Source organism: Coturnix japonica, chromosome 4, assembly GCF_054131305.1.
Source record: "Coturnix japonica strain WE chromosome 4, WE-NBRP24, whole genome shotgun sequence".
Taxonomy (NCBI): Eukaryota; Metazoa; Chordata; class Aves; order Galliformes; family Phasianidae; genus Coturnix; species Coturnix japonica.
This window is the reverse complement of record NC_140666.1, coordinates 68646197-68663533: the sequence shown is the minus strand read 5'-3', so window position 1 is coordinate 68663533 and position 17337 is coordinate 68646197. Positions and strand designations below refer to the sequence as shown.

Below are 17337 nucleotides of genomic sequence, written 5' to 3'. Positions count from 1 at the left end.
AATATAAAATGCATTAAAATCTTCATTGTTATTAATAGTATTTGGCTCTGGCTTTCCATAAAATGTTATACAAATGCAAATAAGTATTATGAGAAATTTCCAAATCTAATTAATTCATTCTACATTTAAATATCTAATATAATAGTGCAATTCTAATCAAACTGAAGTGGGAAATTCTTCATAATAAAAACCCAGTCTATACATTTTGACAATTAATAGAACTGCTGTTCCTCTCCTTGTTTTAAATACTTCAGAAACCTCTTCCTGTGGAACTGCAAAGTAAAATTTCTGGCATATTCAACAAAGGCAGAAAAAATTAGAAAGATTAATATGACAGACAATGACAGTTAAGAAATAAATGTAGTGTAGTATTGTACCTGCAAGGTGGGATCCGTTGATTTGTATGGGGGTCACATTTTGGTACTAAGATTGTACAGGCGAAAAACATAAGGTACTTGTAGCAGTTGGTCTGAACCAGGGCTGGGAAGAGAGAAGATTCCCAGCTGACAGAAGCTTCTTTCTGAGTCCTGTGCCCCAGGTAGTTTGGGTAACTAGTGTAGTTGTAAGGCAAGTTCATACAGAGTTCCAAAGTAATTGGTTCACACTGACCTTCCACAAAAATAAAACCATTTAAAAAAAATTAAAATTAAGAAACACATTTCAAGTTTAAGTGAATTATAGAAGAAATCGCACTAATACACTTCCTACTGGTGTGCTACACTACACATCTCATACTGAAAGGGCAATTATCAAAGATAATGATAGGATAATAAGGTACTTCAGCTTAGAAGCGACCACAGGAGCTCTGTAGTTTAACCTCCTGATCAAAGCACAGTCAGCTCTGAGAACAGAAAAGGCTTCTCAGGTCTTTCTCCAGTCAGATCATGAAAATCTCTAGGGAAAGAGATTATAAATCTCTCTGTATATAAAACAATATTATTTCCCTTTGGTTTTGTTCTTACAGTATAAGATCTGCAAAAATCTTGGAATCTTCTGATATATGAAGGAGGAATGGGGACAAATTGCATAAATATTGAATAAAAAGATCTGAGTGGGAATAATTTAATTCAAATAAGATATAGGTAGTAATAATGGGAATGATAAACAAGGGCAAAAAAAAAAAAACAAAAAAAAACAACAGGCTACCAGTCCATATGATTACACAAACTCTGGCTATATATAAGAATCATCAATTTTTAGGTGGGTTATTCCATATTGAACTGTCGGAACAGTTGGAATTTTAAAAGTTGAGCAGATTTTGCATTCCTTCCCGAATTTGCAATCAATCAATTATTTATTTATTTTTTTCAGTTTTCCATCACATCAGAAAACAACGTACAGAATTTCAGTTCAAACTGAAATTCAGTTTTTTATTTAGTACTGAGACCAATATGATATTTTAAGTCATATATACATCACATTTTGTGCTTAAATGAAAATTTAATTTTACTTACTTTAAAAATATGAGAAAACGTAGCTTGAGAAAAGTATACTATTTGTAGGATATTTATTATCAAAGACTGTAGATATTTGGATATTACTGAAGAAAGAGTATATTAACGTTAATACTCTCCATCAGAGAGTTGCTAATGTCAGTTGCCAGCACAGTATGTGATCAGATTGCTTAAGATTCATCAGTGAATTATTGAGTTAAACAGAGGAAATGGCCATTGTTTCTTGGACTGATATTCGCTATTATATCTTTTTTAGTACTTACCTCTCTCACGTGAGGAACATGAAGCTCAGTTTGAATACAGCTTATCTCCCTACTATGTCCTTGCATACTGCCAACATTTAACTATTTCTGTTGTCTCAAACCACTTAGTCCCAGTTTTGCAGTGTATGAGATTATGGTCAAATACACCATTTGTCAAAAATTCTACTCATATGGAAGCCATTTCCTTTTCTTCACAACGAATTTTATAGCATCATAGAATATACTGAGTCGGAAGGGGAAAAGGCTGCACTCAGATCAGTTCATTCTTTGTGTTTCAGTTTTTCCCCAGTAACACCTCATGATGTTTACAGGATTTTACATACTCAGCAGTTCTTCCTGAACACAAAACTACACGCAGTGCTCCAGGTGTTTGTATAACATAACATTTTCAAGAGCAAAGGGTAGAAATACACAAGTATTGTTGTCTTTTCTGCTATGCCTCACATTTATAGTGGCTTAGGTAAATAACAGAATAAAATCTAGCCTTTTGAAATGCTGCTGTAGAACAGCTCTTCACATTTTCATTGTCATTACAAATTTTCACACTGTACTTAGAAAGATTCTATCAAGTTCTGTGCAAGTGTAATGATAGGTTTGAAAAAACTACCTTGAATCTTACACCCAATACCCTGTAATCACCAACCAGAGTACCAATCAGAACACATACTCCATGAGAACTTCTGATTGAATTTAAGAACTCCTAATGTTAATCTTTCCTTCTGATGTCAACCCTAGTTTCAGAGATCGTGCTGCTCCATTTACTGTACAACTTAATAAGTGGGGAACTAGGGATAGAATCCATTGTGTGTTATTCTAATGTATTTATAGCTATTTTTAATATCTCCATATTTTATTATTAAATTGTACTACCTGCTATGCAGGAATTGGTTCCAAACAAAGAAGTATCATATATTATACTAGATATGAGGATATGTTGTTCACTTGTAGTAAGCCTGAAACTCTCCCAATTGCAATTTCAACAGAAGTGAGCGGAATATTTCAGAGAATCACAGAATGGTTTGGGTCAGAAGTTGTAGGTCATCTGAATCCAACCCCTACTCAAGCAAGGTGACCCAGAGCTCTTTGCCCACAGTCACATCTAATGGCTTTTGAAGATCATGGATGAAGACTACACAGCCTCCCTGGGCAAACTGTTCCAGTGTGCAGTTACCTGAAAAGAATTTCCTGACATTCAGGCAGAACATCCTGTGTTTCATCTGGTGCTGATACCACTGTAAACAGCCTGGATCTATCTTCCCTATAAACATACATCTCCTCTTCAGATATTTGTTCTGTTATCCAAAATATACTGTAACCAGTTTACGAAGCCAGCCTAAACTGACTGGAGATATCACATACTGAGATCATCTATCATATTCAATATTGCAAATGCGGCCTATGCTTAGCCAGGAATTTTCCAACAAAAGACATATCTTAGTTAGAAAATGATGCTTAGTCAAAAATGAGAAATTCCAGGGGAATTTTTCCATGGGATTTATCATCTCTTGCCAAAGACGAGGTAACTCTAGTTTTACAGCAAAGCAATAGTAATATGAAAAAAAGACCACAGCAATTCCAGATGTTGTAGCAGAAAAATCTTTTCCAAATACACTAGCCATTCTATTTTGTATAAAACACTACATATTTACTGGACTGGATTGGGAAAAAGAGAAACAATCCAAAAGTCTAATTCAGTTTATGTACTATTATGTATATTGAGAGCCACAGACTACTGACCAAAATATGATGAAAAAATATTTCCACTTAAAATGTTGTATTTCTCCTTTACCAGTATGTGTATTCCACAACACATTGCTTGCTGCTCAGCAGGCAAGCAACAATCTTCCAAAATTGTAAGACAGGAAAGAGAAAATGACTGAGATAATTCAATGAAGATAATTCAGATTTCAATCAAGAAAATTTAAATTACTCACCTTTTATTAATTTTTCTTGTTGGTTTTTGTTGTGGTTTTTTTTTGTTTTTTTTTAACTGGCTTCTTATTAGTTTTGTGCTATATGGATACTTTCCGTCTCATTCCATAACACTTTCTAGATACTTCTTGAAGAACAGGTGAGTAAATTAAAAGATACAACAAACCTACTGTTTCAGTAACAATGGAAGATTTCCTCTTACATGGATAATTTGGTTATGGATATAGATCAGAGGACAGGCCAACTCAAGTGATGTCAGATTCCACAGTAGGAATACGCAACAAGATCCCTCTTGAAAAAGAGGAGGTAGATGAATACACCTTTAGAGAGCTAGGGAATGCCTCACAGTTGTCAGCCCTGGTACTTGCGGAGGATTTTAACTATGTCAATATCAGTTTGAAGGACAACAGTTTACTCTTAAAGGAGGTCCTCCTCAGAGCACAATTGAACATTCCAGTGTGTACCAAGGAAGATGGCTGTCTTGGCTAAACATGTATTTCCTGACTGAGCTGAAACTGTAAGAGAAAATATACGGAAGACAAAGGAGTGAATAGGGAACTGAAGATGGAGAGACATTTCTCAAGCATACAAGGATGGATCTCAGAGCTCAGCCAAATCTGAGCCTACTGGGAAATGTGAAGAGTGAGAAGATCTCTTTCAAGTACACTGGCAGTAAAAGGAAAGGTTGAAAAAATGGGGGTCTGCTGGTCAGTGGGGGAAGGGACTTAGTGATCAGAAGCATGGCCAAGGTACTCATTGTCTTTTCTATCTCAGTTTTCACTGGCTAACTTCACTGAAGGCCTTGTTTTTATCATCTTCAAAAGGTCATGGAAACCCTGGCATCAGACTGGAAAATAAGGGCAAGAAATGTAGCTGTCTTTAAGAATGGCAAGAAAGAGGATTCAGAGTGCAGCAGTCTAGTCATGCTAGCCTCAGTCCAAAGGAAGGGTATGGAGCAAAGTCCTTCCGGAAGATGGATGTACATGATGAAGTAAGCGTGACTTGGAACAGCCAGCATGAATTTATCATGGAAAAATTATGCTTGATTATCCTAACTGTTATCTATGACAAAATAACTGTAATTTGCTTGTATTCAGCATTGGGGAAAGCATGTCCGAAGTATTGTTTGGTTTTGGGTTTCCTCATTCATGAAAGACATTGACATACTGGAATGAGGTTGGTGGTGCGCCACCAAGAAGGTTAGAGACGTATGTTAGAAACATACAGTATACAGACAGAGGCAGCAAAACCAGGATCTGTTCAGCCATCAAAACAGAAGACTAAGGGGAGAACTTGTTGCTGTTAACAGTTATCTAATGGAAAGTTGTAAAGCAAATGGAGCCAGACTTTTGGAAGTATAAGGTACTGTACTTGTATATGGCATAAGATAGCAGGTAAAAGACAATTTGGAGCTCAACAAATTCCAGATCCACGTAACATAAAGAGAATGTTACCATCAGAGAGGCTGGTCAAACAGGTTGACCAGAAAGTCTCTGGGATTTCAGTCTATGGAGATACTAGAAATTCAGCATCATGAGATCCAGGGCATCATTACCTAGTTGGCACTACTTTGATCAGGAATTTGGGCAATTGTTCTCTCTGTGTCCATTAGAACACCATTACTCAAAGGCCCTACATAACATAATGCAGCAACATGATAGGTAGCATTATCCAAACAAACTAGCAGTACCAAACCATAAAGTGCAATAAGTATTTCTCAGGCTTACAAACCGTTTACAGGATATGTCCACACATTTACACATTCATATGTAAGTAAAGGCAAGCTTACATTGGCCATGTGCTGAAATGTCCCGAATTGAAGTTTTAAGTTAAAAAAAAAAAAAAAAAAAAAAAAAACAAAAACCACCTTTCTGAATCTAAAGTTACAACCTAGTTTAAAGGGCAAGTGAACAGTGGGCTTGAGAGGCTTGCATGGAGTTGTATGGTACAGGATTTAGTAAGAAAGATACACAGACTGGAGTACCCTGATCCTCTACAAACATATTAATTAGAAGAATAACTAGATTATCCAGATTTAATAACAAAATTCTTCCTTGAGAAAAGGGCTGAATCTTCTCAGACTACTAAACACAGCATCATGCTTTCCTGCGTTTTTAACATAAATCCTTATCTCACATAGACTTTGTTGTTTACTTTATGTAAACAGTGAGGTTGATTTGGCATTAAGAAAAAGTATTACTATAAGCATTCTTTAAGAACATATCAAAAATTCACAAAAAGCAAAAATATGTCAGTGTCAAATATTGTATTTCTTACATAAGGATTTATGATGAAACTTTTGTTTCAGCCTTGCCCTTTACAACAGTTAATCATCACACACTGTGACATTAGATAGTAAATAAAAGTATTACTTACTGTGCCCTACCCTGCATCTTCATTATATGCTAAAACACCCTAAAACAATGACAGTATGAAGCATGTGACCTACTTACTGCAGTTTGTCTGGCTGTTTCTCATCTCACAGAGAGAAGTTCCACATGGATCAGGACAGGAAGTACATCTCTGGTCTCCCTCCTGACAGAGGGTTTGACCTGAGAAAAATAGAAATTTACTATTCTAATGTTGTACCAAGCTAATAAAGAAGACTGAAGCATAGTGATGTGAAAATACAGAGACTCATAACAATTTTTTATTTCCTTTATACAGTTGAATAAGTACCCTACAGCTTTGAAAGTGCAATAAGTAAGGGTAAGGAAAATGAGTGTGCAAAGCTGTCCAAATGCCACTTTATCCCTGCCCTCGATGCGACACCTTATATTCCCAAATCCTGACAGAGAAGTATGGAGCTCTGAAAGCCATCTACTATGATCTTGCCTGTGGCAGAGTATGAAAGGTCACATAAACTGGATTTCAAAGAGAACAATATATACAAATTAAAAGAGAATATTCTCAGGGAATTATTATTCAGTGCCAGACAGTTGATCTTTCTCTCATTTCATGACTGTTTTTGTGGGCAATAAAACTATCCTGAAAAAAGTTGGCAGAGATGAAGCTTTGTTGCCCATCTTTGGCTAGTAAATAATAGTAATAGTAATAATAATATACCCATACCGCATAAACTCTATGATCCTAAAGATGGATGTTAGCATAACCAAAAACCAGTACTTCATCTAAAAGTTTATGAACAAAATTCCTGGATATCTAGTTTCTTTAACAAACTCTTGGCTTTCTGTCTGGCTCATAGCAGTTCTAGTTTCTTTCCAAGCCATTAAATTCTCTCTTGCAAATGGATCTTGCAAAATTAGTAATTTATTACTTACATACCCAGAGACTGGAATAGTTCGGATTTTACCATTTCATCCTCCTTGAAATGGTTTACTGCAACAACTGCTTAGTATTTCTATTGAACTCAGCCCATGAACATCAGTCACTTACTACTTCCTTACATTGGGGATACATAAGACACTGTAGAAACCAGTATCCTATCCCAAAGAACTGATGCTGCAGTTGCATTTTTCCTAATTCGGTGGGCTTACTTTCCTTCATAAGTGGTATCTATCGAAATAATGCAAATACATTCTTCTGCTGTAGCAATTGACCAGGAGAATTTGATTGCAAAATTGAAAGGTAACGTAAAACCTTTTTGTTGCTACAGCTATCATGAATCTTCACATTAAAATTCATTTTAAAAGTTTGCTTCATCTCCTTCTTATCCTATGGTGGAAGTTTCTCAGCAACTTAAAATTCTGTGTTCTACGGTGTAGATTCTTCTGATCATAGTACAGCTAACAATGAATTTCTATAAACACGTTATCCTGCATTTTGAGGGAATCACAGAACCAGCTGTGAGTACATTTGTATTAGATTTCTATTTTCACAGAATGAATGGCAGAAGTAATGTTAATAGATGACATACCTTACCATGTCTGAAGGAAATTAATTTCCCTAAGGCACGTGGAGGAGACTGTTTTTCTCATTTGGGCATAGATAAAGCAATGTTAGTTTGTAATTCCTATATATGTATCTTTGTACTGTTACACAATGTCCTTGTATCCTTATACAGACATGAATTCACATTTCTATTTTGATTTTTCATATTCACTGTGCTTGTAACAAAATGACTATTCCAGATCACTTTAGTCCTAACTTCACTGCTTCTGCTAGAAATTTCAGGTTTTTAACTTAGACTAAATAAAAAAAGTTCTCTGCTTCGTATGTCCTAAGACACTTTCTCTAGTTGCTGAAATCAACTGCATATGCACACATGTACATAACACAAAAGAAAGTTGCAAACTAGAATTGCCCAGCTTTTACCTGGACTATGCAAGGAACTAAAGAAGTCCAAATTCTGTTAAAAGAGATGATTCTTTTATACCATTGACTCAAAGCTTGCTGAAGGACACATGAACAAGTCCAAACAAGTCCTGATCAAGGACTGAGAAATCTTTTGTCTGAGGGACACAGATGGACAAGGCCAGGGGCAACAAGAAAGAGAGATAAGCTGTAGAAGAACGGCCAGGAAGCGGTCTTTTGTGTGGGCTTATCTCGAGGAAGATGGCCATCTCAGGGGGTGCTACACATGACTGTTACCCAGGCACCCAGGGATGTCATGTAGGCAGGAAAAAAGGAGGATAAAAAAAGGGATCAGCAACCATGAATTTTGGTTTCTGACATCAGATTCCTCACACTGTGATGCCTGCATGCTTAAGAAGACCTGAGACCTGCATGCTGAAGAACAAGGTATCTGCCATAAGATCCCTCACTATAAAAGTCTTGCTTGCCCATGGACTCTCTTGGGCCTGCTACCCAAGTCCTGCTGCCTCCCTCTAGAACTTACCCTGCAGCTTCTTCCTGCTACACACTTGCTGCCCAAAGCTGGCCACGCAACTGCTGCTCTCCCATGCTGTGCTTTTGCTTCAGACCACTGGAACATCTTGCAATGGGACCACTGCTGGATCCTGGTGGTGACTATTCCTGCTTTATGCAATTCTTGCCTCTTTTGATCTTTCCTATTGCCTGCCTTCCCTTCCCCATCACCCTAAATCGTCCACCCTCCCCTTCCCCATCTTCCTGATTTAGTTTTGTAATAAACTGGTCAGATCAACATTTGAACTGTTGTTTCTTAATCTCATGCCGGGTATACATATACCAAAGAACTTCTTCTCCCTCCTATAAATTGGAGCGAGACACCTGTCCACATATTCTCAGGGAAATTTAGGATGTGATTGCTTCAAGGAAGATTTCTGCTCTATGGAATACTGCGAAGTATCAGACAGAGATTTCTGCATTTCAAGGAGCACATAATGGAAAAGATGTAAACATTTTGTATTAAAAAACTTTGAGCATTGCAATTTAATGCCAAATGGAAAAATCTTTTAGTATATGGCGAGATTATTGATTGCATAATTATCATATCTTTCTACTCTTCATTTAGTATTCTTGATTTTTCATCTGTTCATTACATACCCTCAAAAAAAAATAAAAAATCTTAAATATCCTCAGGAACAAAAAGCAATTAGAATCACATTATTAGCTTCTAGCCCTGATCAGGCAAGTGACAGTGAAATTCTCTTTTACTAGGGATAAACAAATTTAAGAGGCTTAAACTGGGTGAATTTTAAAAGTTGGAGTGTACCTGCTTCTAGAATCCTCTGGATAGTTTTGTACTTCTCAGTTGATCTTATTCTTCTATTGCATTTATCTCATATTAATACTCACTTCATTATCAACCAAGAGAAAGAGAGAGTTAAAGGTATCATGGAATAAAACTGAGGCTGGACATCCAAAATGATGAAGAACACACCTAAGTATTTATTTTGTGAAATTAGGTAGTCAGAAATAAAGACAAAACTTGATCCTTGGTTTTTAGATTGCTACAGTTCAATCTGAAAGAAATTTCTTGCAAGAAATTTTTCATTCTCTTCACAAATTGCAGAGACAAATGATGATAATTGAGCACCTCTTTTGAAATGGAGATGTTTAAACTAGAGTAGGAAGATCTCAAAACATAACAAGAATAGAGGGGACTCAGTAGAAAGGATTTCTCTCCCAGACTAGTTTATAAGGAAATAAAGTTGAGGAAATCACACAGTGTAGCCATTTTTTGAATAGGTTGTCCTATTACCACTATGCCTAAGAGCATTAAAGTTGTCTACAAGAACTAAATTCCACTGTTTCTTAAAAGTAAGTCATAAGAAAAATACATTATAGATTATCTCACTGAAAGAAAAGCTGCAGTTTGAAGCTTTTCCAGAATAAGGACAATTACATGTGAACAATACCTTAAAATGCTGAAATCGTGAATATCAAATGTATTCCATGACAAAATTACTTGGAAAATCACATTTCAAGGTTTCAGAAAATGCTTTCTTTCCTTTTCTTTTATACAGTCATTCACTACACTGAAAACTTTATTCCCACGTAGTATCTTTTAGCCACACTAAATCATCAGCGAATGTGTAAAACCTCTTTTCTTTGACTCACAAATTCTGATGCAAATAAGATTGAGAACATCCCTCCCCATATGATACAATTTCCTTGGGGATCAGTTTCTAACCACTTTATGCAAAGGGGATATCTATTCTTTATTTCAGTAAACTGCTGATCAAGTCAGGTAACCAAATGCTATGTTAAAAATATCACCTCAATTCCTTCAGTTTTTTAATATTTGTAAAGACTAATAAAACTCTGCTAACAACGTTGTGAGAGCAGAGGCCTGACAGCTTTGAAAAGTGTTACCTGAAAGGCAGAGGAATTCTATTTGACAGACAGTCTTAGCTAATGGTACTTTAGAAAACAAACAATGCAGGCTCAGTAAGAGTAAAATGAGATATATCCTTACTTTCACTGCAGTTTTCTTCATCACTTCCATCTTTACAGTCATTGTCTCCATCACACTTGAATGCACTAGGAATGCACTGTCCATTTTTGCACTCTACCAGACCCTGACTATGACAAGCTGGAAAAAAAGAAAAAATGGTATCCTGATTATCAATTAATAAAAGCCTCAAGTATTTTGAGCATCAGAGTGAAGTAAATTTAGGAGGAGCTGATAATTCTGCTTAGTACTGAAGGTCACTAAGCAATATTCATCATATGAAGGATATGTTTCAATAACCAACAGCTGAGCTTTAACTATAGGAACTGAAACCGTACATGTCAGGTACTAGCAGCAGACTGAGATGAAGGCTCAGCTGTTTTCAAGAGAAAAAAAAAAAAAAAGAAAAAAGGCATTTTTGTTGATATAAAACTTCTGCTGACCAAGAGTAGTTTCTTAGATTCTAGAGAAAACTGTAGGATAGTGGTTGCAAAATCAAGCACTGAAAGGTAGAAAGGTTCTAGAATAAAAAGTTGCATAAGCATGTGCCTTATGGCAACCTTAATCATACCAAAACACCAGCTAATTCTCCAATACTTGATTTTGCAAACTGAATCATTATTCTTGTAGAGATCTTGTGCAGGTATACAGCATCACTGTTGAAGCAGACAGAAATCACACAAGATATGATAAATAGCATATAAACATACCATAAGGCTGTAACAAACTCTGAATAACTACAGCTTAAGAGAGTGTATGCTTTCATTCATTGTTGTTACCAGGAACACTAGAATTAACTAAAGACTAATCTGCATCTGACAAAAAAGCTGAAACACAGGGCAGTGCTGGTACTTCTCAACATTACTAACAAACAGTTGATTTGCTGCAACCAGAAAAATCATCAGCTACTTGCAAAATTGTGGAATCAAACGAGCTTGTGATTTTGCCATACAAGCAGCACGTAGGAGTACTTCTCATCTTAAAATTTATTTTGATTCTTACAGAAAGAAAAAACTCATTTAGACATTAAGAGAACTTACAGCAATTGATTTCATCTGATTTGTCTATACAGTCATGGTCACCATCACATACCCAGTCAGCTGTTATACATCTTCCATCTCCACACTGATGATCAGTCATTGGATTACAATCTAAAAACAAATAAGTAAATAAATAAAGTAAAAATCAAGACCAAAACAAACAAACTATAATTGGAGAATAAAATACCATATGCATAATTCCTGTTAGTGGACAATTAATTGTTCTATGCACACAAGCTATGCCATTATACAGGTAAATTACAATGTTTTACACTCCTTCAGGTTTATACTCCTTCAGGTATTTACTTTTCATATTTGCAGATAATGGTTAAGTATGTTTGGAATTCTACTTACTAAATTCTAGTCAGATAGGGATGCATTCATTCTTCCTCTCAGGTCCATCCTGAGAGAAACCACATCTCTCTCAGTTGTTTCCATTTGCAAATAAACAAAATTCTAATTTTCATACAACCAGAATTATACCTGCATTTTAGCTTTGGTGTCACAATTATTCTAAGTATGAAGAGTAAAACATTTACCACATAGACATTTTAGTCATTTCAGACAGTGAAGATATAGTTGTAAAAATCCAGCAGATTAAGAAGGAAATATTCACAATGTGCAGTATAAGCAGAAGAAACCGCCTCCACTCTGAACCCAAAGGGAGCCACAGCTCTGGCTCTATTCGTATATATTTTAGTAATGTTACCATGCTAGCCTGGATCACACGCTTTTTTACAAAGGACAGCCAGGGTAAGTTCTTCCTTGACCACAGAATAACGTGGGGACTTACTTAAAGAATTGTTCATAAAGTACTCATATGGAAATATTTAAGGATTAAGGTCAACACTTGGCTGTACGCATAAAGTATATTAAATAATATAGTATGTTCAAAATGCCTAGTAAACATGGACAAGCTTGCAGTGAAAAGAATTTGTACCAATTAAATCCAGCAACTGTTGTTCTAATTTGTGATTCATTTAGTATCTCCAACTCATGGCCAAATCGGCTAGGTTTATTTATAAAGTCTTCTTCAGCCAGCTGATCCACTTTGGTTAACTTCACACCAGAACAAATAAGGAATACACAGTCCTACCTGCCACGTCCCTTCAATTTAGCCTGTACAAAAAGTTAGATCCTTCTCTTACACTGTATCTCAACAAAGGAGTCAGATTAATAATTACTAAAGCCTTTAATCAAAACAGATTTAAGGAAGAAAACACAAAACAACCAATGACAACTGACAGTAATGAAAAGCCCTTGAGTATTTTTATATGGGAGAAGAAATACAGAAGAAAACTCAAAAAAAAATGCATTCTGATTTTTAGTTTCAGAGTTCTCTGTGTTTATCCTAGAAAAGTAAAAGAACAACAACAACAACAAAAAAAAAAAACCAAAACAAAACAACACACACACATAAAAATAATATTTCAACTTTTAAAGAATTGTCTTAAAGTTAACATTTTTGTCAGGTACAATGCTAGGAACATAAGCTAGAAAAACAAACAAACAAAAAAAAAGGCTATCAGAATTTTCAAATATCTACATATGAAGATTATTCTTTCTTATGGCAAAACGTTTTTCCCCTATGAAAATAAACACGGGCAGAATGACAAATATATTGAGGCAGAATTTACAAAGTCAATTCAAAACAGAATTCAAAAGAAGTACAACTGTATTGTCAAAATATGCGAATTCACAATGAAGCCTGTGTAAGAACAGTTCAGCTCTGAAACCGCTGGCATCACCAGTGTGTACCCTCTTATGTTTTACTTTAGTCTCAGTCAAATTCAGCCAAGCTAGCAAGAATGCAACCATAACATCTTTAATAAGTTAAAGAGACTTCAGAGACTTCAGGGATTTGGGATGAGGTACACATAAAGGTAGTGTTTTCCTTTATCCTTCCAGTTGCAGAAAATGATATTGGGGAAAAAAATCGGGGAATGGTTACAAAGTACCGTGCCTGCTTGGATACACGTTTCTCAAAGGAAGATTTGAGAGATTGTATCCTAGTGAGGTCTTTCATTCTGCTCCACAACATGCTGAGCATGGGTACATTTTAGCACAATGGAAATGTTTCTACACTGCAGGCAAGATGAGGAATAAGCAAGACATGTTCTCTCAGCCCCAGAGATACAACGTTATTGGCATAAGGAAGACTTGAAGGGAAGAGTCCTACAACTGGTGTGCTGCGATGGACAGCTGTAATAGGCTTTTAAGAAGGGACAGGAAGGGCAGGAGAAGCAGAGGTTGGCATAGTATGCAATGGGAGGGTTGGGCTGTATGATACTTGTCATCAATGATGACACTGTTGAGAGTCTCTGGACAAAGATTAAGGAGGAAAGAAAAAAAAGCAAAGTGTATGTTGTACTGGGAGTCTACTATGGACAACCCAGTCAGGATGACAAAATCAATTAATTATCCTATAAGAAAATGAAGGATATCTCTAGAACAGCTGCCTGTGTCCTTAGCGGTGAATTCAGATTCCAAGACTTTAACTGAAAATACTGGCACACTGTAGATCAATTCTTGGTACACGTACTAAGGGAACCGATTAGGAAAGGTGCCCTTGCAGATTTGTAGTTTGTAAACAAAAAGGGTCTTCATGAAATAGTGGAGTTTCAAATCTTTTGGTGACTTAAAAAATTGCTAGCAAAACACTGGGTGTGGAAAGAGAAGACTTCTGGCTTCTCAAAGAACTGCTTGGTAAGGTTCCATGGGAATCTGCTTTTGACGTACTAAGGTCCATAATCAAAGGTCACATTCAAAGAGCCATCTCTAAAAGCATAGAAAAAGGCAATTACAGCATTTCAGAAATCAAGTAAGCAGAGTAGAAAGCCTGCTTAGCTGAGCAAGGACCTTCTTTTAGAACTCAGTCAGAAAAGGAATGTGTACGGGCATTGGAAGCAGTGTCAGGGAACAGGAGAATACAGATATGTTGTTCACCATTGTAGAGACAACATTCATGCAGCCAAAGCTCACTTAGCATTGAAACCAAACAGTATTGTAGAGGACAAAAAGAAGAGATTTTTTAAGTATGTTAAGAGCAAAAAGAGGATCAAAGGTGACATTTGTCAATTACTTTATGGGGTTTGACACTTCCCAAATAGGAGCAAACACAAAGCAGAGACATTTAATGCCTTTTTCACCTCTGATTTCAACACCACTGATGGACCCTGTGACCCCTGAGATGGAGAACCATTCTCTCATCCATGGTAAATTTGTAGCTGAACTTGTGCAAGATTTTCTGTTCCAGTTGAATGCACATTAAGTTTATGGGCCTCAATGGGATTCATCCAAGCATACCACGAAAGTCTTGCTTAAATAACATAATTTTCTTTTGTGACAAGATTATTCACTGATTTGACCCAGGGAAGCCATCAGATATAATCTTTTTTTTTTATATATTTTATTTCATCAAGGCTTTTAATACTGTCTCTGACAGTATCCTTCTGGACAAATTGTCCAGCAAACAGCTAGACAAGTACACAGTTCAATGGATGAACAATTGGCTGACAGATTAGGCTCAAAGTTTCATACTAAATGAGTTTGCATCTGTCTGGAAAGCAGTTAATAGGGGGATGCACCAGATGCTCCATTTAAAGTTTTTATAAATGATCTGGACACAGGAGAAGAGAATGAGGAGAGGTCTCATGGCAGCCTACAGCTTCCTCATGAGTGGGATGGAGGAGCAGGCATTGATAATTGCCCTCTGGAGACAGTGGCAGGACCTGAGGGAACAGCATGGAGCTGTGTCAAGGGAGGTTAAGGATTAAGAAACATTTCTTCACTAAGAGGGTGGTCGGGCACTGGAACAGGCTCCCCCAGGCAGTGGTCATGAAACCAAGTCTGCCAGAGTTCAAGATGCATTTGGACAATGTTCTCAGACATGCAGTTTGAATTTGGGGTGGTCCTCTCTAGAGCCAAGATTTGGACTCAACGATCTTGCATTCAGATGTGGAGTCCTCAGTACAGGAGAGATATAGACCTGCTGGAATATACCTAGAGGAGGGCTGCAAAATTGCTCTAAAGAATGGAATACCCTCTCCTCAAGGGAAGTCTGAAAAAGCTGGGGCTGTTCAGCCTGGACAAGAGGAGGATCCAAAGTGACCTAATAGCAGCCTTTCAGTGTCTAAGGGGGAGTATCAGGAGATAAGAAAACTGTTTTTACTTAGCTCTAAAACAGTAGCAAAAGAGTATCCTACTCTTTTATTACTGATATTGCTATATTTAAAATAAAATAATTTAAAAGAGAGAGAGAGAGAAAAAGAGAGAGAGAAAAGTATAAATATTTCATTTACCACAGTTCTGCTCATCGCTAAGGTCTCCACAGTCATCATATCCATCACAAACAAAGGTATAATTGAGGCATTTTCCTGTGTTACAATGAAATAAATCATCACTGCAGTCTGCAAAACAAAGTTTTGTAAAATGTTAACATGATAATGGAAGGGTTTCCTATAAAACACAAACAGTGGAATTTATTGATTTAAACAAGACTAGACAGAGTTACCTTGTTATTTACAGGTCTGCATTGTGTACCAGTTTACTAGTTTATTAGAATCTAATACAGAAAAAAAAGAAAAATCATATATATTTTTTTACATATTTACTTTAGTTTCTACCAATAGTTTTCTGTCTGTATGGTCAATACAAGTTCTTGTGCCATAAAAAGTGTAAATTATTTCTCTTGCTATTCTTTCATCTTCCACAAACCAGTAAACACAAGGCAGTCATCTGGGAAAAATTTCGTAAGACAGTAAAGAGAGTACTCAGAATGTTTTCAAGCTGTTGAAGGAAATGAATTATGAAAGATAAGAAGGAACTGGAACATTTCGTTCTGGTTGCAGATTACATCTTGGTAAGCAAGGAAAGAATCAGATGAGATGGGAGAAAACTGGATGCCATTTCAATCTTTTTGACCAAGATGGTCATGACATGAGATTTTAAGGCACAGATGATTTGACTTCAGATTATATCTGATGGCACCGTAGAATGCCTTTTCCAGTAATAAATGTACTGTTAGGAATTAATGACTAATAAGTTAAGAATGTGAATATTCAAGGTGGGAGGAAATCAGAGCGTATATTGTTTCCAGAATTAAAGTTATACCCCAAATCTCACCATGACCACCCATTAAAGAATGAAATATTGTTCAACCATTTTGTAATTCACAGTCAACAACCTTATGAAGAAATATATTCATTCTCAATTACATCTTATACATCATTATCATCATTTGGCTTGAGCACAAACCTGACACTAGTTATTGAAGAGTCTGGTTTTTAAGTAAAGCTTTTCCTAATCACGTGAAAGATTTGTTTTCTCATGTTACCAATCACACACAGACATATTATTGTGAGTCAAAGATAAGTGAGTAAAACAAAATAGTCCGTGTTCATATAATAACATTCATATCTTTGCTTTTCATTCTAGAATTTTTTTTAAATTATTTTATTTTTTTTCCACATTAGCAAAGAAGTGAAGTACAGTTCTAGCTTCCTAACAGTAAGTGAGGAAAAGTGCTCTGGTTGCAGATAAAGAACAAAATGTTTTATCAATTTATACACACAAAGTTATCACACAAGGTTGTGATTCTCACAGGCTAGATTCCTAGAACTGTCCACCTGATGTGGTTGTTAGACAGAGCTGAAGCTACCCTACTTTTTAGACTTCCTTAGACCTTACATTGGTTTCAAAGGATTAACTTATTTCAACACAGTTTTGTGTCTGATGCTTTCTTATCAAGGAATTCATAGAATCATAGAATTGCCTGAATTGGAAGGGAGCTGAAAGATCACCTCATTCCAATTCCCCCGGACCAGGGGGGATTGACTAGATGAGTTTGCTAAGGGCCATCCAACCTGGTC

General features: G+C 36.3%; 1 protein-coding gene across 4 annotated transcripts in view; it reads right to left on the bottom strand.

The window, feature by feature from the left end:
• CORIN (corin, serine peptidase) overlaps positions 1-17337 on the bottom strand; it is a 114196-nt gene that overhangs the window by 28409 nt on the left and 68450 nt on the right. For 3 of the 4 annotated variants that reach the window (XR_014945982.1, XM_015862236.3, XM_085547225.1), the window contains 5 exons: positions 15769-15876; positions 11468-11578; positions 10452-10568; positions 6103-6201; positions 378-609 (listed from right to left, as the gene is read on the bottom strand). Coding sequence is in view for 3 of the 4 variants with exons in the window: in XM_015862236.3 (XP_015717722.2) it covers positions 378-609; positions 6103-6201; positions 10452-10568; positions 11468-11578; positions 15769-15876 (667 nt within the window). In the remaining variant the exon portion in view is untranslated. The remainder of the gene's footprint in view (positions 1-377; positions 610-6102; positions 6202-10451; positions 10569-11467; positions 11579-15768; positions 15877-17337) is intronic. The other variant, XM_015862237.3, reaches the window with a different exon arrangement.